This window comes from Tupaia chinensis, unplaced genomic scaffold, assembly GCF_000334495.1.
Source record: "Tupaia chinensis unplaced genomic scaffold, TupChi_1.0 Scaffold138921_1, whole genome shotgun sequence".
Taxonomy (NCBI): domain Eukaryota; kingdom Metazoa; phylum Chordata; class Mammalia; order Scandentia; family Tupaiidae; genus Tupaia; species Tupaia belangeri.
Window position 1 is genome coordinate 1,389,690 of NW_006198812.1, and position 21,951 is coordinate 1,411,640.

Genomic DNA, 21,951 nt, shown 5'->3' on the forward strand with positions numbered 1-21,951 from the left:
AATGTTCTGACTCTAAAAATACCCAGACATCTCTGTGTGCTCCATTCAACCTCCTATCTATTTTGAGACAAAAAACTGTAATTTGGTGCTCCGACAGTAGAACTTCAAATCCAACTCAGAGGCAGCTCCTGTAACTGCTTGCTTTGCAGCTTAACTTGCCCTTTAAGAATTGATATATTTGCCTCTTCGCTGTATTAAGAACCTCGTCTTCCCCCATGTATCTGGCAATGGGAACACATTGTGGGTCTGTTTACTTTGGGTGACACAGATGACATCAACACTGTCTTACTAAAACAGAAAGGCTTTCAATTTGACAGAAAAAAAATCTTTAAAATTACATGGGTTTTGACAGTTGGGCACAAGTATCCACTTGAAAAGAAAATCCTAGATTTTAGAGCTCAAGGAATCATTTATTTTGCCTCAGAAGGAAACTGGTCATGTCATGTGACTACCTGTAGGCTTATGGATTTTTGGGTACTGCTCTTCTCTGCAGACAAAGGCCATTGACTTTTTCTCCTGCAAATCCAGGGCTTGTAAGGGACAATGAGATAGTGGCTGGTGATTTGGAGCACATGAGGAGACAGGTGTCCCATTTTTCATCTCTGCTTTCCACTGATTAGTTGGTTGGTTTTGTGAAGTTAATTAACATCTGCCAAATGGGGATAAGAATGAAGAGATTTTTGCCTTGCAGGAAGGTCAGATGGATTAGAGGTATAAACAGAACCCCCATGAGGAGCCCCTTTAGTTGCCTGGTGATAGGTAATGTGTGTTGGAATAATTAATTGCTATGAAAATGCCAACTTTCACAAATCTTTGTTTCAAATCCACCTAGGGAGGGCCACAAAGCCTAGTTTTTATAAACCACAATTTGGATTGGCCCATCAGAGCCTGGGCTGGAGCTGTGCTTTCTTCAGAGTTCTTAGGACTCCCCCAGCAATCTGCAGGTAGAGTGAGCATGTGTTGAATAGATAGCCTGATGGGTAAGTGAAGACAGTTTCATTGACTAGGACATTTTACCTCAATAGTGAAGTTCATGGCAAAACAAGGAAATATCAACCAATAGTAAGAACAGGGCCTAAAATGATACAAACTTCATGGTAGTAAATGTTTCTAATTCCCGTCTTCTTCCCTCTTCATTTCACATTCAGTATCCTTATAAATTGCTGTGCTACAAGGTTTGGAGGAAAAGAAAGGAGACCTTATGGTTCAATGTAAGGTTTGGGATTTTGAGTATTAAATACTGGTTAAGACTCAGACTACCAGGATATGGATCCTTTATCATCCTGACTAGGCATATGATCTTGGCATGGGGGCGGGGGAGGGTGTTAGTTATTTAGCCTTTCTAAACTTCCTCTTCCACAAATAATATATTAAAATACTTACCTCGTTAGGTTGATGTAAACATGTAAGAAGATAATATTTCTTAGTTGGGTTTCCCAAAAAGCAGAACCTAAGGCAAAGGCTTTTATTCCCTACTTAGTCAGTGAGTGGAATCCCAAGGAACAAGAGTGAGGGAGAAGGGAAGTGGCAGGGAAGAAGTGGGATCTAGCATTTGAGCTGGCCACCACTATGTGAATCATTGCTTGATCTTGTGGGATTAGACTCCAAGAAGCTATATAAACTCATCTCAGATAAAGGGGAGATGAGTTTGGGATATTAACCTCCCCCACACTGGATTTTACATGCATAGATGCAAGGCAAGGTCCTGCAGCTTTTTCAGCTTGGCATCAACAGAGAGGCCAGTCATAAGAGCTGAGAATGATATTGTATGGATAGGAGGTAAGACTATATTGGGTTGTGCCAGACTGAAGCCACTTAGAGCCCAAATAGACTGTGCCTGTTGGAGAAGATAGAACAAGAGATGAGGCCGTGAAGATCTGAAGTATATAAGAGCTGGCGTTTGTTAGTCTGTGAAGGACATAGTATGGTACTTAGCGGAACGGATGACTTAGTAGTTGTTAGCTATTATTACTTACAGTCAAGCAAGCAATGTAGAGATAATGAAGAGTAGGCTAAGATGCATGGGAGTTTTAAGAGACAAGAGAATTTGAGAAAAGATTCTGACTTGATTTTTGAGTTGGCTTAACTCCTTGGAGACTTGCTTCTAATATTATATATACACTAGTCAGTTGTATTCAAAAGTCTCTATAGCAACCACTTATCACTTGAAACTAAGTACCTCTGAATAGAAACACTCACACAGGATTGCATGCTCAGAGAAAGGGGTATAAGAAGCTTCCTTTATTTTACAAGAAATGTTAATTTTCTTGGTAGGCTAATTTGAATCTTAAAAGAGAAGGCAGATATTAGATACCTACTTCTATGTCAAGTCCTCTACTTTTTACAATAATCTTTTACAGTAGATACAATCCTCATTTTACTGTTGAAAAAACAGAATGTGGAAAGGATTAAGTAACTTGTCCAATGTCTTTGAGCTAGGAAGTGGAAGACCTGGGCTTCTAGGGGTATGTAATTCTGGAGAACTGTGTGCTTTCACCTGAAATCAGTAGGAGGGTCTCATTTTGATCAAGGTGTATTTCGAGATGTTTTATTATAATTTTCAAAAAGAAGAAGTCTCTCAGTTAGAAATGTCTGGTGTTCAATTACATAAATAAGATCTGATTTACAGTAAGAATCAGTTCAAAATTTAGTTACAAGTAATAGTCATGCCTTCAGAGGAAAAGTAGAATTATGTCGACAGTACTTATAATTTGTTGGCAGGGTGGTTCATTATAGTAATGCAGTTCCACCCAGTTTTCCCAGTGAGAAAAAAGCACAATTGTCCATTATCATCGAAAACAACTGAGTTGCTATGTCTAAAATTAACACGCCAGATCTGAGTGACTACAAGTGAGTTGCTGTCTGTGGGTGAAATTCCATCAATGTGTTCCAATGTGGACAGCACTACTCTAGTGGTGGAAATATCTTAAGAAATCTGGTCTGGGGCAAGAATTTTCACATCCATTAAAATCTCACACAACCACCCTGTCAAGTGGGCATCTTCATGTGCATTTTTCAACTAATGTAGAGAGAGGCTCGGTGATTTGACCCGGGACAAAAGCTAGTAGGTGGTAGATAGAGTTATGCCTTTGTTCTTGGTGTTCTGCTTGTAGGTCCAGTTTTCCGTTGCCAAAAGGACTGCTAGAGATACCCGGCTAAACCCTCGCTACTCAAAGTGCGATCTGAGGCCAGCATAACCAACAGCCCTTGCACCATTTCCAAGCTTTTAAGAAATGCAAAATCTCAGATCCTACCCCATAACTGAATCAGAATCCCTGGATTATTCAGGTCCACATTAAAATTTGACATACTCACCCCTAACCTTCTTCTTCTACATAGACCTCCTGGACCCCCATTAGGATTTTTATTTATTGGCGTTTCTAGACTATAGAGAACAGGCCTAGGTGCAACCATTTCTCCTAGAAACTCAAGGAAAAGTCACGTTTGGACAAATGCGTTGTCAACCTCATTTTAGACTTGGCATCTCAATTGGCTTCAATAATAGCAGGCAATTGTGCTTTTGAGAGGCAGTATACATAGAAACACTGCAAAATTATAAAAGCTCCCCCCTCCCCCAAATTGTCAGAGGGCACGTGCGCTCACCAGAAAGAGAGAGGAAAGGGAGAAAGCACCTGGTGGCAGTGAGGCATGGTCACACCGTAATGCCTTTACCTCCATTTCTCCATCTTGCTGGAATTGGGGCCAGCTGTGTTTTTTAAACCGTGAGACTCAGAATTCAAACTGCAAACAGTGATGGGTCATATGGGATCTGGCTTCCTTTACCCTTAGGCCTCAGGGATGGACCATAAAATATAAAAGCTATATTTATTCCTTCCAAAAACTTTCATGAAGACTCACCACATGCAAGGCACTGTGTTCTAAAAAAAAAAAAAAAAAAAAAGAATTCAAAGTCTAATGAAAAAATAGATGAGTACATAGGCCTTTCTAACAGAGGGCTGTGCACTGACGGACAGAAGGTATGGGATTCTGAAAGAGCTCAGCAGGGCACCAACTTGCCAAAATGTAATTGGGCATTATCATTTCCATTCCTAATCTCTTCTTCTGCCCACAACAGGAGCAGGATGGAACCAGTTTGCAGGTGCCATCTGGGGTCTCAGAGCCCATCTCCAAGTGTGGCGACTTAGATGTCACCTTCGAATATAGACCTGCAAGCCAGAAGCTCATAGTGACCATTGTGAAAGCACAGGGCCTCCCAGAAAAGGACCGAAGTGGCGTCAACTCCTGGCAAGTTCGTGTGGTGCTGCTGCCCAGCAAGAAACAGAGGGGCAGGACAAGCATACAGAGAGGGCCCAACCCTGTCTTCAAAGAGAAGGTCACCTTCTCCAGGCTGGAGTCCAGAGAGGTGGCTGCCTGTGCTATCCGTTTCCGCCTGTACGCTGCCCGTAAAATGACCCGAGAGAGAATGATGGGAGAGAAGCTCTTCTATCTCAGTCACCTGCACCCAGAAGGGGAAATGAAAGTGACTCTGGTTCTGGAGCCAAGAAGTAATATAAGCGTGAGTATGTTAAATGGTGCTGCTAATGACACGGCGTGTTCGAAGGCCTAGAGTTGTCAGCCCTTGATTCTGCCTGTGAATTCAGAAACCTTAATTTAATTTTCCATTTGGCTCTCCTCATCCTTATAAGCCATGCTTTGCACTTCATGGTACAATGGGTCTTTCATGCCTGTCTTCCCGATAACCTGACGGATGTGTTCCTTGTCCATTTTAGGAAATGACAGCAGCAGTGGTAGAGGGCATGGAAAAACTGGAGAGGCTGCTTGCTCTCCTGGTTAGTGATCATGTGTTTTTACCACCCCCAGACCCCTCACTTCACCCCCAATATGCATTATGATGAATCTCAGAGACATGGTTTTCAAAGTAATGTCCTTAATGAGTATGGCTGGGGGGGACTCCCGACACCTCTTCTGAGACCTTCCTGTGTTTTTCCCACATGCCCCATTCCTCAGATGCCCCCAGGGCTTCAAACCATAGTTTGTGTGTCTACAAGAGTGACTGCCCTCTTGGGCTGGCTGTGGTTCTCTATCACCTAGTGTGAGGACCTCCTTTTCAAAAAACAAAAACCAAACCAAAACAAAAAAATACCTAAAAAGATCAGATAGTATCTTGGGCTATTGGACCAATTAGCCATTTATTCAAATGTATTTACTGATTGGTTTTATTGTATATACTGATTTCCTAATAAGATATTTTAGGAAATGATGTCAGATGTTGAGAAAGATTAAAGCAAAGTCCAATGCACATGTTTCTGGCAGAGAAGGTGGCATTTCTGGGAGGATGGCTGGCCTGCCCTGCAAGACGGATCCCCCTTCCACTCCTCACTCCTTGAGTGAGAATCAGTATCTTGATCTGCTTTATTCTCCTTGTCCTGACGTGCCTGGTACATGAAAGTGGGTGCTCAGGACAAACATGTACATGAATGAACATGACAGCACATGTGAGTTATCTCCTAGGCTGACCTAGTGCTCAGGTCTGAGATCCACAATCCAAGTTTCAGCTTCCTTATCTAACAGTTATAAAAGAGCTCTTTTTCTATGTGATTAATTTCCTTAGGAGAAAACATTTAGTATCTGGCATATTCCTAATGGCTTTAACACACAGAACCAGGGGCCAAACGTTGTCTCATGGTCATTTCGGCATTTTCTTTGACAGGTGAGAGGAATACCTCCACATTCGTCAGGAAGCGGCAGTGAGCAGAAACAAAACTCAGGCCTAAACTGGGGATGAGTTCATTAGAAACATTCAAGTACAAATTACACAGGAGGGAATGTGGGTCTATAGTAAATGTATTATTAGCTCTCCATGTATCTTAGAGGGTTTGATTTACACTAGTAATAACATTTTTGTCCATTCCGTCTTCAGAGAGGAGATACTGAGTGGAGACAACTGTTGAAACAAATATGTCAGCTCATAATACAGGGCATCTCATCCAGGACTGTGCTCCTCGGGCCCATTGTAATTCACACTGAGTGCGCTGCTCGTAATCTTTGGCAGTCATTGAGACTGAGTCACAATTCCACCAAACATAATATCGGCTTTCTCTCAAGGAGAGTAGTACGGCGTGGGCCAATGGGTTCTTTGTTGTTCTTCCCCTCCAGAGTGGAGAGTCTCCGCTCAGCCCATCTGCAATTTCTCACAGCGATAGTGCTTCATCCACGCAGTCGCTGTCTCATGGAGGGGCGCCAGAGCTGTTGGTGGGGCTGTCGTACAATCCCACAACGGGGCGATTATCTGTGGAAATGATCAAAGGCAGCCATTTCAGAAACCTCGCTGTTAACCGAGCGCCTGGTAAGTGTGCGTCTGTTTCCCCAGTTCTGGCCCTTCCAGAGGCTAGTAGAAGGCTGTGCCTGCTTTCATCTTAATTCTTTAATTTTTACAGTAAAAATGCTTTTTGTGTGGCTTAAACAAGTTTTCACAAAGCAATACCTCTGGGTTTTTAAATGGATTTCTGTTTAATTAGATGGGAGGCTTTTTTTTTTTTTTCGATATCTAGTTGTATCTTGACATGAAATAGACTGGCTTGTGTGTCTATATTGTTTAAAGGAAAAGAATGATGTCTTTTGAGCAACTTCATGGGTCTGAGCAATTAAAATCTATTATGTCCTAAGCCCTCAACTTTAAAGAGGGAGAGCTCTGGCTTTAGATTGAGGCAGATCTGAGATCACATTCCAGCCTCTAGACCTTACTTAGTAACTTTGCTCTGATCCTATGCAATTTTCCTCTGAACCCTGGTTAACTCATCTGGGAAAAAAGGATATATAATAGTACCTTCCTTATAGGGTTGTTCAGGGTTTTAAACAAAATGATTTATGTGAAGTGTTTAGCACAGTTAGCACACAAAAATTGCTAGCACTTAGGGTGGTGATGGGGCCGGGTGAGGTGGGGGTGCAGATCCGGGGGACAGCAGGACTGACTGATTCACCAGGAGAACTACCACTGCTGAGATGACCACTGGCAGGAGGGGCTCAAGACATTCCTCTAATGCCACTGTCCAGAGTTTAGGAAGCCAGACTCGTAGGTTGTAGCTACCAACTATTTGGATGGCTTCTCAACATTCAGGGAAGTTAGATGCTGAACACTGAAATAATGATGTGGCAAAATTAGCTCATGGTTTATGATCTTGTCAGCAAAAATAGCTTGGAAAGGGACAGAGATATGGATTCTGCCTTAACTTCTGCCTTCTGGGCCTCATACAAACACATCTAATCATGGCACCTAATCTGTATCCAGAATGCTAGCTGCAAGAGAACCTGAAAAAGGTTGAATTCTAGACTTTCAAGCACAGAAAGGTAAATTAGAAGGGGCTAGAGTGAAAAGCAAGAGTCTATGTACCATGGACACCAAAGTTTTATTGAAAGAAGGATGAAGTCCATACTTCATATGGGGGGTTGAAAGGGCCCCATGGGTTCTGGCCTCAGGTATCAGTAGCAGGCGAGGAGCCAGGGTAGCCAGTGGAAAGAGTCAGTTCCTACAACTGAATCTGAGTTCTCACCCTTTTTTCCCTTAAGTGTGCTACAACTGACAGCCTCTGTTGAGTGGGGGATCTCTTAGTTAGTTGTTTGAGTTGTTACAGCAAGTAAGCAAGGAGAGCCCCAGGGCTCTGATGACAGAACAGACCATGTACACAGGCACATTCCGTAACAGTGCTCAGCGCCAGGTCAACTATTAAAATACATAATCGATGCCGATTATCCATTGTTCAGCTTGAAACTCTTTTCTAGATAAAACTTTGTTTTCCAGAATAGCTCTGAATCTCCTGAACATCTGGACTTAATGCTTCGCCTTTGAGCTTCTGCCGATTTTGTTTCCTGCACTCCCGGGATATGGCGAGGTCTGAACAATTGTCTGGGAACACCCCGGAGATGCAGATAGGGATGTGGGTCACACATGCGTAGCCTATCCGAGTCTGTGCTGGGAAACTTTACTTTGTGTGCTTAGTGGTCCCAGGCAGTCGGGAGAAGGTGCAGCGTGGTGATGAGAATGCTGCAGCTGGGGTCAATTTAGGCTTGGTCACTGACCAGCAGTGAGTTGCTAAACTCTTCTGAATCTCAGTCTTCTCATCTGCAAAATGGGAGTCATAATAATATTAATAATATCAATATATGTACTACAGGTAGGGATAATACATATAAAGCCATGATGCCAAGGGTAATTCAGCTGCGTCTTCAAAAATGTCTATATGAGGGGGTCTTCAAGGACTTCCTGGAAAGTGAATATTATGAAAAAAAAAAAAAACTATGAATAGATTTACACATTTTTTGCACCAAAATAAGCTCATACTTTCACTCCATCTTTCCACAAACTTTCTGAAGTCCTCTCATATAAAAGATGCTATGGCAAAGCGAATTTTGTCTAACACATACCTGAAGTTCAGGAGGAAAAATGGCAAGTCTTAATTAAGAAATTTTGTTCTGGAAAGGCGTTTAGTTCATGATTTGTCTTAGCCACAGTGTTACAATTTAACTAAAGATGTTGCTGACATACTCTATCTTTACAAACAAAGTGATAGAAAACCATGTTGCTGTGATGCTATTAATTAAAATAGAAACTTAATAGTGAAGCCAAAAGTTTTTTGTTTATGTAGCATGCTGGTTCTTGAGGAAAAGCCAGTTTAATTAGGAAGGGATGAGAAAAGTGGAAGGTTCCTTTGTGGAGGTTCTGAAAAGGACTTCTTAGTATTTTCAAGGGCTTTAGATGTTGACGGCATTAGGGCTTCAGTGTGGCTTACTTCCTTAGGGCACTAACGCTGCTTTGACAGTTGTCAGGCAGGCTTAGGATACATTTTTAGTTTTCATTTTTAGTTTCCATATGGAAGAGAACAAGGGAGAGGAAGGATGAACAAGAATGTTGTGAAGTAATTGTGCAGATTTGGAAGAAAGAAAGAAGGAAAGAGGATGTAAGCCAGGAGCTGAGTGGGGCTGGGGAGGGAAGGAAGCAGGCCAAGAGCACTATTCTCACGTGGAGGGAGGGAGGCACGAAAGAGCTGAGAGCTGCCCAGAGTCCACCGTGGGAGCTGCCTGAGAGGGGAGAGACAGGTGGGGAGCATCTATCTTCAGGGACACAACCCTGCACTCGAGGTGCAGCTACCTTCTCTGTAAAACTGGGGCATCAGTCCCGCCTTACTGGGTGGTTGTGATCATATACAGAATGATTTTTGTTGTTGTTGTTGTTGTTTTTAGAGAGGTTTTTGCTATAGGGCACGTACACTTGCCAGAAAGAGACAGAGAGACAGAAAGTGAGAAGTCACCCCCAGGGGGGATGGCCACGCCACAATCCCTTCTCCTTTCTCCTCTCAGGATCATGGGCATGTATGCACGCACGCCAGGCATGAGTTTAAGCCACCAAATCCCGGACTCGAACCGTAGTGGACTACATGGGAGTCCAGCAACATAGCCATTACGCTAACTGCTGGTCCCTACACAATGATTCTGAAGGGAGTATGAAGGAGGCTACGTTGAGCCTGAGTATTGGGAACTTTTCTTCTGTGGACTATTATTAAATCTTGCTGGAAACAGAGACAAAATCTGGGATTTATAAATGAGACTCTTTTACCACAAACACAAAATAGCATAGAACTAACTTTTCTAGTCAGGTGATTGTTCTGATAATTTATATTTTCTTTGTAGGCAAGGTAGAAGAGTTAGACAAATAGATGAAGCTATTCTCCTTTCTTCAGGTCTTAGAAGAAGAAAGCCACTGGAATATAAGCTCCTACACTCCCCAAACTTCTGAGGCAAAAATCAGTGGGAAAGTGGGTTCAGTGATTTACTCTGACAGGCAGGAGCTAGTGGGAATAGTCATAGAGATGTCCAGGGACTTTGAAAAGTTTGTGAAAAATGAAATTAAAGTACAAATTTATTTTGGTGCAAAGATTTTAAAAAATTTATATGTACAGGCCCAGCAGGTGGTGTAGTGGGTAAGGCACTAGACTGCCACATGACTGACCATAGTTTGAATCCTGGACCCGGCAGCCTGAAACTCATAGCAGGTGTGTGTGTGTGTGTGTGTGTACATGCATGCATGCGCAGAATCACAAAAGAGAGTAGAGGAAAAGGGATTGTGGCGTGGGCATCCTCTCTGGGGGTGATTTTTCACATTCTGTCTCTCTGGACAGTGCACACACCCTATAGCAAAAATCTTTCCTAAAAAAAAAAAAAAAACCCATTTTTTTTGAGAGTTTTTTTTTTTTTTTCACTATAGGGCGTGTGCGCTCGCCAGACAGAGACAGAGAGATAGAAAGCGAGAAATCACCCCCCAGAGGGGATGGCCACACCGCAATCCCTTCTCCTCCATTCTCCTCTCAGGATCTTGGGCACACACGCACACGCACCCGGCGTGAGTTTAAGCCACCGGGTCCGGGACATGAACCACAGTCGACTATGTGGGAGTCCAGCGACATAGCCATTACGCTAACTGCTGGTCCCAATATTTTTTTTTCATAATATGCATTTCCATGAACTTTTTGAAGGCCCAGTATACATTCTTTATGAGAGTGTAAAAGGGAAGAACACTACTTTGGGAAAAGGCTTAACAGTCTCGTTCTTTCTTTCTTTCTTTCTTTCTTTTTTTTTTAAGTGCCAGAGAGCACGTGCGCTCACTAGAGACAGAGATAAAGGGAAGGAGAAAGCATCCCCTTGTGGGATTTTGTTTTCTACGGTTCAATTATCTGTGGTCAGCGACGGTCCAAACATATTAAGTAGAAAATTTCATAAACAAACAATTCACAAGTTTTAAATTGTGTGTCACTCTGAGGAACATTTTGAAATTTTGCGCAGTTCCACCTCATCCCACCTGGGATGTGAGTCATCCCTCTGTCCCTTGTATCCACACCATAGATGCTACCAGTCCATTAGTCACAGTCACTTTGTAGCCTTCTTGCTTAATCAGCTTGACTGTCACAGTATCGCAGGACTTGGGTTTCAAGTCCTCTTTATTTTTCTTAGCAATGGCTCCAACGTGCAAGAGTAGTGCTGGCAACTTGACTATTTGAAAGAGAAGCCGGAAAGTACCTCCTTTAAGTGAAAAGATGATAGTCCTCTACTTAATAAGAAAAGAAAAAATTACATGCTGAGCTTGCTAAGATCTATGGTAAGGATGACTCTTCTGTTAGTGAGATTGTGAAGAAGAGGAAAGAAATCCATGCTAGTTTTTCTGTCTCGCCTCAAACTGCAAAACTACAGTCACAGTGTGTGGTAAACGCTTAGTTAAGATGGAAACGGTATTAAATTTGTGAGTGGAAGACGTAAACAGAAATGTGCTCTGACTGATGGCATATGCAGGTTGGTGACCGTGCATGGTTTCAGGCCTGCACAGCGGGGCGGAGGGGTGTCATATCTTGCAACTTCTCCACTGTGGATAGTGGTTCTACTGTACTAGGGGAAATAAATTAGTCTGGTGTAGACTAGGTCAACTAAGTCAAGTGAGTAAAAATGAAATGAACCTTAGCGATAGATAGGGGTTTCTGTGGTTGGCTATATATAAGTATATGTATTTTAAATTAGGATGACATCTTAAGATCCCTGTTCTCAGTCTTGAATAAGATTGATGGAGTTATAGCACCCCCTCCCCCATATACCACATTCATTCCAAGAGAAAGTATGTGGCTGGGCATTTCTTCATTTCTAAGCTTAATCTTTTTCTCTCCTCATCTAAGGTAGATAGGGATTAAAAAAAAACACACAATCAAACAATCTTTTTTTTTTTTGGTGAAAATGCCCATTTTATGAAATGTTATCTTGTTTTGAATCATATTGGTGGGCTAAGGAAGATAAAATAGGATTATTTAAAAATGACTGAAACTTGCCCATAGAACCTATATTATAAATCATACATGGTAGATTACTACATGAACTAGTCTTAACCCAAATTAAATAACAGTGTACCAAACATTGTTCCAGTTACTTCAAGGCAATATCTCATTTAGTACATGAGGTCAGTGTTCAAAAATATTGTCATCATTGCTCTTCAGATGGTACAGTTTAGTTCTCAAATCTTCTGATGGGTAAGGGTAGACTCCCAGTCTATATGTGGCTGAAGGTCTGTATGAAAAAGCAGTGCTTAGTGTCTGGTGAATATCTGAAATCCTGATGTATATTTATAAATTCTTTCAAAATAGCATTAAAATTTAGAAACATTTGATTATCTTTTGAATTTGGCTTCATGGGAAAGCAATTGAATAACATTTTAGCAACTCTGTTCTGTTCTTATCTTAGGCCTGCCACCAATCTCAATATTTGATTTAACCTCTCTGAATTTTACTTCCTTCTCTTTTAAATAAGGTTAATAAGCTAACATTGTGAATACATATGCTATGTTAAAAGAAAACGAGCTATTCTGTTAGCAGGTTCTCTTTCTCCATCTTCGTCTCCTTCTACAATGTGTTACCTCAGTGTGTATGTGTGTGTATACACACATATAATGGTCCTTGTCAAAAACTATCATTAAGATGTCCCCTCCAGTTAAAAACAACAAGTTCCACAGCTTCTCAGCATGTGCATGATTAGCCACACATGGTAATTACATCCCAAATGATAATATTTATCAGCAGCAGCATATTAACCTTGTTAGACACTCATAATAGCAGAGAGTGGAGGAAAGAAAACAAAAATAAAAGCAAATGGAGCTGCCTCCTGTTTGTTTTTTTTTTGTTGTTTCTTTCTTTCTTTCTTTTGGAGAGATTTTTACTATAGGGCGTGGGCATTCATCGGAGAGATAGAAAGTGAGAAATCGTCCCCCAGGGGCATGGTCATTCTGCAATCCCTTCTCTTTCATTTTCCTCTCAGGATTTTGGACACATACACACACGCACTTGGCGTGGGTTTTAAGCCGTCAGGTCTGGGACTTGAACAGTGGTCCACTCTATGGGAGTCCAGAGACGTAACCATTACACCATCTGCTAGTCCCGAGCTACCTCCTGGTTAATGCAAAGAATAAGTGGGATGAAGAAGATATACTGCAAATGGAATAGAGGGAAATAGGACTTATGAAAATGAGCTGATATCGGATATATAATATTCTTTTAAAATTCTCATTCAGTTTTCAATGAAATGTATGGGGGTACATAGAAAAGTCTGTAGAAAAATTGAATTACATTATGAGTTTAGAGCAAAAAAACGTTTTTTGATTTTTTTTTTTTTTTGCTATAGGGCACGTGCACTTGCTGGAGAGATAGAGAGAGACAGAGATACAGAAAGCAAGAAATCACCCCCCAGGGGGATAGCCACACCACAATCCCGTCTCCTCCATTTGTCTCTTGGGATTTTGGGCACACACACACACACACACACACACACGTGCCTGGAGCGAGTCAGAAAAAAAAAAAGTTGCCATTGTTTGTGAATTATATCTCAGTAAAGCTATTTCAGAACAACCAGTTACCTACAAAGAAATGACAGTAAGACTGAGGACAGACTTTTTTTCTTGGAGAGGTTTTTGCTATCCGGCACGTGTGCTTGCCAGAAAGACAGAGAGACAGAAAGCAAAAAATCACCCCCGCCATGGGGGGATGGCCACACCACAATCCCTTCTCCTCTCAGAATCTTTGGCATGCATGCACATGCACCCAGTGTGAGCTTAAGCCAATGGGTCTGGGACTCGAACTCGGTCAACTACCTGGGAGTCCAGCCATATAGCCATTACGTCAACTGATAGTCCCATGAGGGGACCAGCCTACAGCAGTGCTATTGGCTGGGATAACAGCAATGGGATAATACTATCAAAGCCTTGAGAGGAAAAAACACTCAAATGAGTATTTTGTTCCCTGAGTGACAGAAAAAGAAAGATACTTTTTACAAAGTTTGAGGAAGGTGTTCACTGAAAGAACTGCTAAATGATGTATTTCAAGAATAAATAAATTTAATTAGAAGGGAGTAATAAGATGCAATATAGATAATGAACAAGGAAGTTGATAAATATGGAAGTAAATACAAACCTACATGAACTACACTAAAAAAAAAAAGGGCAGAAACAGCAGTAAAAATGACTACTATTGGGACTGCGACTACGAAATGCAAGTAAAATTCTGGATAGAAATAACATGAAAGATGGAAAGAGGAGTTGGAAGTCAAGAATTCTGTGGCCTTTACACTTTAACAGGAGGGTAGAGAGTCAGAAAGCAAGAAATCACCCCCAGAAGGGATGGCCACACCACAGTCCCTTCTCTTCCATTTGTCTCTTGAGATTTTGGGCCCACATACATACGTACCTGGCATGAGTTTTAAGCTGTCAGCTTAAACGATTTTTGGCAAGGGTGTTAAGACCAAATAATTGGAAAAGAATAATATTTTCAAATAATGGTGCTTGGAAAACTGTATTTTAACATGTAAAATAATGATATTGGACACTTACCTAACACCACACACACAAAATAACTCAAAATTCATCGAAGACCTAAATGTAGGACCTATAACAGTAAAAGCTCTTTAAAGTAAACATAGCACAAAAACCTTATGACATTGGATTTGGCAGTGATTTCTTGGATAAATCATCAAAGGCACAGGCAATAAAATAAAAGGTAGACTAATTGTAATTCTTGAAGAAAATATTTGCAGTGAAGAGACAATGTGGAGGGGGGCAGAATGTAGCATGGTGGTTAAGGTGCTGTACTCCCATGTGGCTGACGACAGTTGGAGTCTTGAACCTGGCTGCGTGCTTTATCACTTTCCCTCTCTCTCTCTCTTTTTCTGGGGAACATATGTATCCTATAGCAAATTAAAAAAAAATAATAAGTATATTTTTTTAAAAAAAGACAACAGGATAAATAGGCAATCTATAGATTGAAGAAAATATTTGCAATTTTTTATATAATTATTGGGTCGTCAGAAAAGTCATGATGCATTTTTGCCTAGAAAAAGTAGATCATGACTTTTCTAATGACCCAATATAATCATATAACTTTGAATATTGGAATAATATAAACCCTTAGCAGACTTGTACAGCTGATAAGGATTTAATCGCCTAAACATATGCAGAACTCCTAAAACTAAACAATAAGAACAAAACCCAATTGAAAAACAGCTAAAGGATTTAAGTAGACATTTCTCCAAATTGCAATAGAAATAAGCCCTGCACTCATAGTGACTTACACAGCAAAACCTTATTTTTCTTTTGTATTACAACCCCAAGTAAATCATGGGACTTTCTTCTAAGTTGTGACTGAGGGATACAGGCTCTTTTTCTTCATTGAGGCAATGATTCCAAGCTAAAACACCTCCATAGTTGCCATCAAAGAGGAGACGGCCTGGAAGATGTCTTGCTTGGTTGGGAATGGTTGAATAGAGCCAGGAGGGAAGGAGACATTCATCACTTTTAATGTTCCCGTTGTTCAGGACTCAGTTACAAAGCCAACCACTTAGATTTGGTCAGAGGACTATTCCCTTGATTTGATATTTGACCGAAATGAAATATATTATTCAACCTAGAGCATTTCCTGGGCCTTTTTTATTTAAAGCGTTTTAAAATTTATCTCTTACTACTTGAAGGTCTGGAAGCAACCACCTTTCCAACCATAATAAGATCTGAAATTTTGTTTTCTTTGGTTTACACAGTGGTCAGTTCTTTTTCTGGCTTACCTTTCCCCCTGTCCTCCTAAATGAAGCCAGTAGTGTTAAAACACACACTTCGAACATTCTGTACTTCAATCTGTTTCTCTAGAGTAACAAATTCATTTGGCATATGTTTTTCCTTCCAAGTTACAGCAGATGGCAATTTCACCGTCCCGTTCTATGGGTTATGGATCTTCACTAGCATCTACTTTCATTACCTGCTACCGACTTCTAAGCCAGTACCAATTCTTCTTTTTCCTTCCTCCTTTTTCTCTCCTTTTCTTGTCCTTCCTCCTCCTCCTTCCTTTAATATTCCAGTTCAGATCACCAATTACTTTATTCATATTTTGTCAGGAAAGTAGAAAATAATCTAGGTGTTATTGGGTCAGAAGTGGTCTGTTACAGGCTTTAGAAGTTGGATGTCTGGGGAGTCAAGATATGAAAGACTGTTTTTGGAAAATCTAGAGTGCAGGCATTGTAGTAGAGATGCCAATGTGGTCTTTTTTTAAAAAAAGTATTTAATTTTGTATTTGTTATTATTACTATGTATGTTTAAACTGCTTTTAATTATTACTAAATTAAAAGTGGAGGAAATAGTAAATGGCACAATTTCTTTCCTTTGCCTTGTACCCCTGAGACTCATGGTTTCCCTGACTCCCACCCCAAGACTCCATCTGTAGTACATTTGGTAGAATATCATGCTGCACATTTCAGGTATTTCGTGTGGGCTAAATTACTAGCCACTCTATACCATGTTGTTTCTTGGAATATTGCCTTTTGAGTTCCAATGTGCCATAAAAAATTGGGCAATATGTACTATTATAAATGTTTTGGTATATGTAGCATTTTTCTTTTTCTTTTTTGAAATAGATTTTTGCTATAGGGTGCATGAGCTTGCCAGAGAGACAGAGAGAGAGAGACAGAAAACTAGAAATCACCCCTCAGGGGGATTGGCCACACTGCAGCCCTTTATCCTCCATTCTCCTTTTTGGATTTTGGGCTTGCATGCACAATGTGCCCAAAGTGTTTCAAGCCGCCAGGTCTGGGACTTGAACCACAGTCAACCATATGGGAATTCAGTGCCTTAACCACTATGACCTGCTGGCCCTGGTATTTTTCTTTTTCAAGAAAGGCAAGTAATAAGCAAAACAGATGATGAGATTATCAAGGGATTATGACCTATTCTGGTTTTTTGAAGATGGTTTTGAGTTATTAATACTACTATAGTTTGGTGTCGGCAGGTGGCATGGTGGTTAAGGGCGTTGGTCTCCCCTGTGGCCAACCACAGTTTGAGTCCTGGACTTGGCGGCTTGCTTTCTCAGTTTCCCTTTCTCTGTTTCTCTCTGTCCCTCTCTGGTAAATTAAAATAAATAAATAAAATTAACTAAAATAATTCTTAAAAAATAATAATAGTTATTTTTTGGAGAGGTTTTTCCTATAGGGTGCGTGTGCTCGCCAGACAGACAGAGAGAGACAGAGAGACAGAAAGTGAGAAATCACCCCCACCAGGGGGGATGGCCACGCCACAATCCCTTCTCCTCCATTCTCCTCTCGGGATCTTGGGCACGTACGCACACGCGCCCGGCGTGAGTTTAAGCCACTGGGTTCGGGACGTGAACCGCGGTCGGCTACGTGGGAGTCCAGTAACATAGCCATTATGCAAACTGCTGGTCCCAATAATAATAGTTTTATGAATCATTATCAAAAGATAAAATATTACTCAGCATTATTTTGTAGCTACCATTATCAATTTGTGAAGAGTTAAAATAGCTCATTTGAATTAGATATTTTCTTAACTGGTCTCTTTCTGCAGCCATTTTAATAGGTGCTCATCAAAATAGATCACTGAACCTTTAATGACCCAGTCTGCTCACAGCTACTCCACACAGCAGAATTTCTGAGCATAGTCTCTGCTCTGGATATTAAGGAATAAGCATATTCTTACTGTTAAAAGCTTCTTTTTGAACTGGAACAATCGACATTTCTCTTCCTTTGGTTAGGTGTTCTCAAACTAGACTGTTTATAAAGTTATTTTCCCTCTGTGTCATATACATGTAATCCAACTTTAGTGATGGTGGTTCGGAAATAAGTGGACTTTCTTGTAATTAGAAAATGATCTTGTGACAGGATAAAGCTTGAAATTGCTCTTTTTGTGAAATGAGCGTGTCTTTTCAAGATTAATTCAATTCCCATTGCTATAACTGGCAGCAGAATTGCCAGCGCTGTTTGGTGATGAGGTTGAACTTTTCCTGCAGGAATCATGTAGCTGTACAGCTGTGGAAACACAAATTCACTCCCCCATTGTCGGTTTTCTGACAGCTTTTTCTGCAGAACAGTTTGAAGAGCGTAGTGCCCTGTTTCTGAGACAGAGAAGTGTTTTCACACCTGAAGTGTAATTTCACACCTTGTGTTTCTCAGCAGATAAGTGCATAAAATAACACATCAAACCGGAATAGAAAAAGATCAACATAGAAAGAAACTGCAGGTTGTAATTCATTTCCTATCTTACAATGCTCTTGGAGAGAACAGTAAATTACAGAGATCTGGGTTTACACTTCCGAAAGTTTGACTGACCGTTAGGTGGGAAAGTGAGCAGTAAACACTGATCGGCTTGCTGCCTGTAATGAACATCATGTACAGAATGAAAGAATTTAGGAACCCACCCTAAAGTTTTTATTTAAAAAAAAATAGTATGCACATAAATTAGTAGTAAAAATTGGAGTTAAGAAAAAGTAATAGGGACCAGAAGATGGCGCAATAGCTACGTTGCTGGACTCCCATGTAGTCGACTGTGGTTTGAGTCCCGTACCCGGTGGCTTAAACTCATGCTGGGTGTGTGTGTGTGTGTGTGTGTGTGTGTGTGTGTGTGTGTGCGCGCGCGCTAAAAATCCAGAGAGAAGAATGAAGGAGAAGGGATTGCAGCATGGGCATCCTGGGGGGTGATTGCTCGCTTTCTGTCTCTCTGTCTCTCTCGTCTTTCTGGTGAGCACATGTGCCCTATAGCAAAAACCTCTCAAAAAAGAAAAAAAAAGTAATAAATCAATCAATATATTAGATGTTTTTACCAAAAATATAATTGAGGAGATCCAATTAGGAATTTTTTTTTTTTTTTTTTTTTTTAGGGTTTTTCCTTAGCGGGCGCGGGCCTTACAGACAGACAGAGAGAGATGTAGAGACAGAAAGCGAGAAATCACCCCCCAGGGGGGATGGTCACGCCACAATCCCCTCTCCTCCATTCTCCTCTCAGGATCTTGGGCACGCACGCACACGCGCCCGCCGTGAGTTTTTTAAGCCACCGGGTCCGGGACATGAACCGCGGTCGACTACGTGGGAATCCAGCGACATAGCCATTACGTTAACTGCTGGTTCTCCAGTTAGGAATTTTAGCAAGAGTAGACCATGTTAGTAAGATTTAGATGCTAAATGTTATTTTATAGCATTCTAGTGATAAGGCTATAAAATGAAGGTTTTAGCTTTATTTTCCAAGTTTGAAATGAGACAGAAAGAGAGGGAAAGATGCTGAGTTTCTTGGCTCGTCATGACCATTCAATACAAAGTATTTATTCAAGGTTGATCACAGGTTAGGCAAAAGGCCACGCATGTGGGGTGTGATGCTAACAGAAGCAGTCCCTCTCTACCATTGGGGGGCTGATAGTCTTTGCAGACAAATAAACAAGTAGTGGCTTATAGAGTGCTAGGTGCTGAAACAGGTTAAAACTAGGGTTTGGTGGAGGCTATGGAAGGGTTAGCTGAACCAGAGTTGGTCAGGGAGAGGGGAAGAACTCCATATAGTTTATTGGATAAAGTGATGTCCAAACCAAGCTTAATGAATAGAAGTCACGGGAGGGGGGTGTCAAGGCAAGGAGAGCAAATACAGACATGAAAAGGGAAGCCAACAGGTGGGTTGGAGAAATGGAGGATGTTGAATGAAGTGGGAAAACAATGGAGAATGGCAGGAGTGAGCAAGGAGACTGGGAGATAAACAGGCCAGACTAGAGTCTACACCAAGACACTTAGCTTTTATCCTGAAACTGGTGGGAAGTATTGATGAATAACTTTTGTTTCTTAGCAAAAGTGACATGACCAGATCTGCATCTTGCAATGATCGTTCTGGTCATGCACTGACTGAGAAATGAGGGGGCAATGCATAAAGGTGGAGTGGAGGGACACTGCTGACTTGAGCCACTTCATGCACTGAACGTTCAGAGGCTTTGGTACTAGAAAGCAGTGGTTGGATTTGGGGATGATGTAGGAGGTAGATCAAAAGCACCTCATGACTGATTGGGTGCACTGGAAGTGACAAAGCTAGTTTTGTCAAAAAATGAAGTTCTGACCGCTGACTTGCATAATTGAGTGAATTATGTTACTATGCACAGAGCTAAGGAACACTGGACCAGCATATGTTTAGAGCTGGGGGTGTCTTGAGTGTGAATGTGCGTGGCATGTCCTAGAGAATTGAGTGTTCAATTGGTCAAACCTATGGACTTGGTATTTGATGTTGAAGTCATGGAGTGGATCAGATGGTCCAAAGAATGTGTAGAGAGTGAGAAAGGAAGAGACTAACTCAGGCATAAAACAGAAATTTGACTATAAAAAATGTACACAGAGAGCATTATATGTATATAATGAATATATATCTCACATATTCGTATGAGCATATATACATATATCTATGTATACACACACACACATGCACACACACACATTTTGTATAAATGTGGGTGAAGAGTTGTGAATATTCACAAACATGGTTGCATGAAATGAGTATGCTTGGACATGTAGAAGTTCTAATGAACATCAGCAGTGTACCAGGTACTAAGTCACATGATACATTAGGTATTCAAGGTAATAATCCCTTTCCTTAATCAATGCAGGCTTTCTTAGTCTAATAGCAAAAACCGGGTCTAAGGAGAAATTCGCATCCCGAATAAATATTACAACTAAACTTGCAAGACAGAAAGCAATGATGTTTTGTCATCTCCCTTCTCTTTCTTTTTGTCTTAGATACATATGGAAAACTCTTTCTCCTCAATTCTGTGGGTCAAGAGATGTCTCGTTGCAAGACATCTATTCGACGTGGTCAGCCCAATCCTGTCTATAAGGAGACCTTCGTTTTCCAAGTGGCTCTCTTTCAGCTCTCTGATGTCACATTGATGATTTCCATTTATAACAGGCGTACTATGAAACGTAAAGAGATGATTGGTTGGATTGCACTGGGTCAAAACAGCAGTGGAGAGGAGGAACAAGATCATTGGGAGGAAATGAAGGAAAACAAAGGCCAGCAGATCTGCAGATGGCACAGTTTACTGGAATCCTAGGTGTGCCAACAGGCCATGGTGTGCCCTGTCCCTTTTGGCCAACCATGTTGCTGGCTACTTACCCCAAGTTAGCGTACGCTGGTGAGCTTGTCAGACTTTCAAACAGAGATTCTGTTGACCCTTAGAACATTGCGAGTGGAAGCTTCAGCTTTCTCAAGGTTTAACTTCAATTTAATTATTGTAATTAAAGAAAACTTACTCAGCCCAATGTACTATATGGGAAATGTTACCATAGTTGATACCAGTGATGATAAATTAATTTATGCTAATAGATTAGTGAGTTTTGGTTCAGACTATGGAATGAAGCTTCTGCTGTCTCTGTTTACTTAAAGAGTAACCTGAAATTGCAGGGGAGTTGTTAAATGTTACTATTTGCAATCATTTAAGTGTATGAATCACAATTTTCTTAATGCAGTGCAAAAACTTCCAAAATACAGAAATGATTCAGATGCTGAATCTCATAGAAGAATGTAGTAATAGTAATCCATAATCTCTTATTTCACATTTTCCTCTTTATCAAATGAATCTATCTTACAAGAAACTGTTACAAACTTGCACTGATAAAATAAATTTGTATTAATTAAATACCTCTTTTATCTCTCTTATATATTGTGGTTTCTATGAGATTTGATTAGATGAATCATTTTGAAGCAAGAGAAGAGTTTACAAACTACTGTTATAAAACAATGTCTCTCCTTTTGGGTATGTAGTATTTTAAACTTGTAACTTTCAAGGTTTTTATGCTGTCTTTCTCACCTAATAAATTCTTATAGAATGAAAAGAAAACCAAAAAAAAATCTAGTTAAGTCATGGATTTATTAATTCGGTATTCTTTTTTGGATTATGCTGTTTTTATATTCAGTTATGTATACTCATGCATATATTTTGAATGTACTCGTGCATGTAAACCATGCTCTTTTGTTCAGTATTTCCCATCAGTAGAACATAGTAAATTGTGCATAATGGGTCTTTAATAAATAATGATTTGATTGACTCTTAGAAGCGAACATGTTATAACACCCGTGAATAAAGAAATATTTTCAGCTTGTGTGGAATGACACTGAATTTTCCT

The 21,951-nt window shown here is 40.6% G+C and overlaps 1 protein-coding gene across 1 annotated transcript in view; it reads left to right on the top strand.

The window, feature by feature from the left end:
- Positions 1-21,410, top strand: part of SYT16 (synaptotagmin 16) — a 93,779-nt gene extending 72,369 nt beyond the window's left edge. The window contains exons 4-6 of the mRNA XM_006161773.3: positions 4,076-4,516; positions 6,118-6,307; positions 20,566-21,410. Of these exons, the coding sequence (XP_006161835.1) occupies positions 4,076-4,516; positions 6,118-6,307; positions 20,566-20,879 (945 nt within the window). The 3' untranslated portion in view covers positions 20,880-21,410. The remainder of the gene's footprint in view (positions 1-4,075; positions 4,517-6,117; positions 6,308-20,565) is intronic.
- The last annotated feature ends 541 nt before the right edge of the window (positions 21,411-21,951 follow it).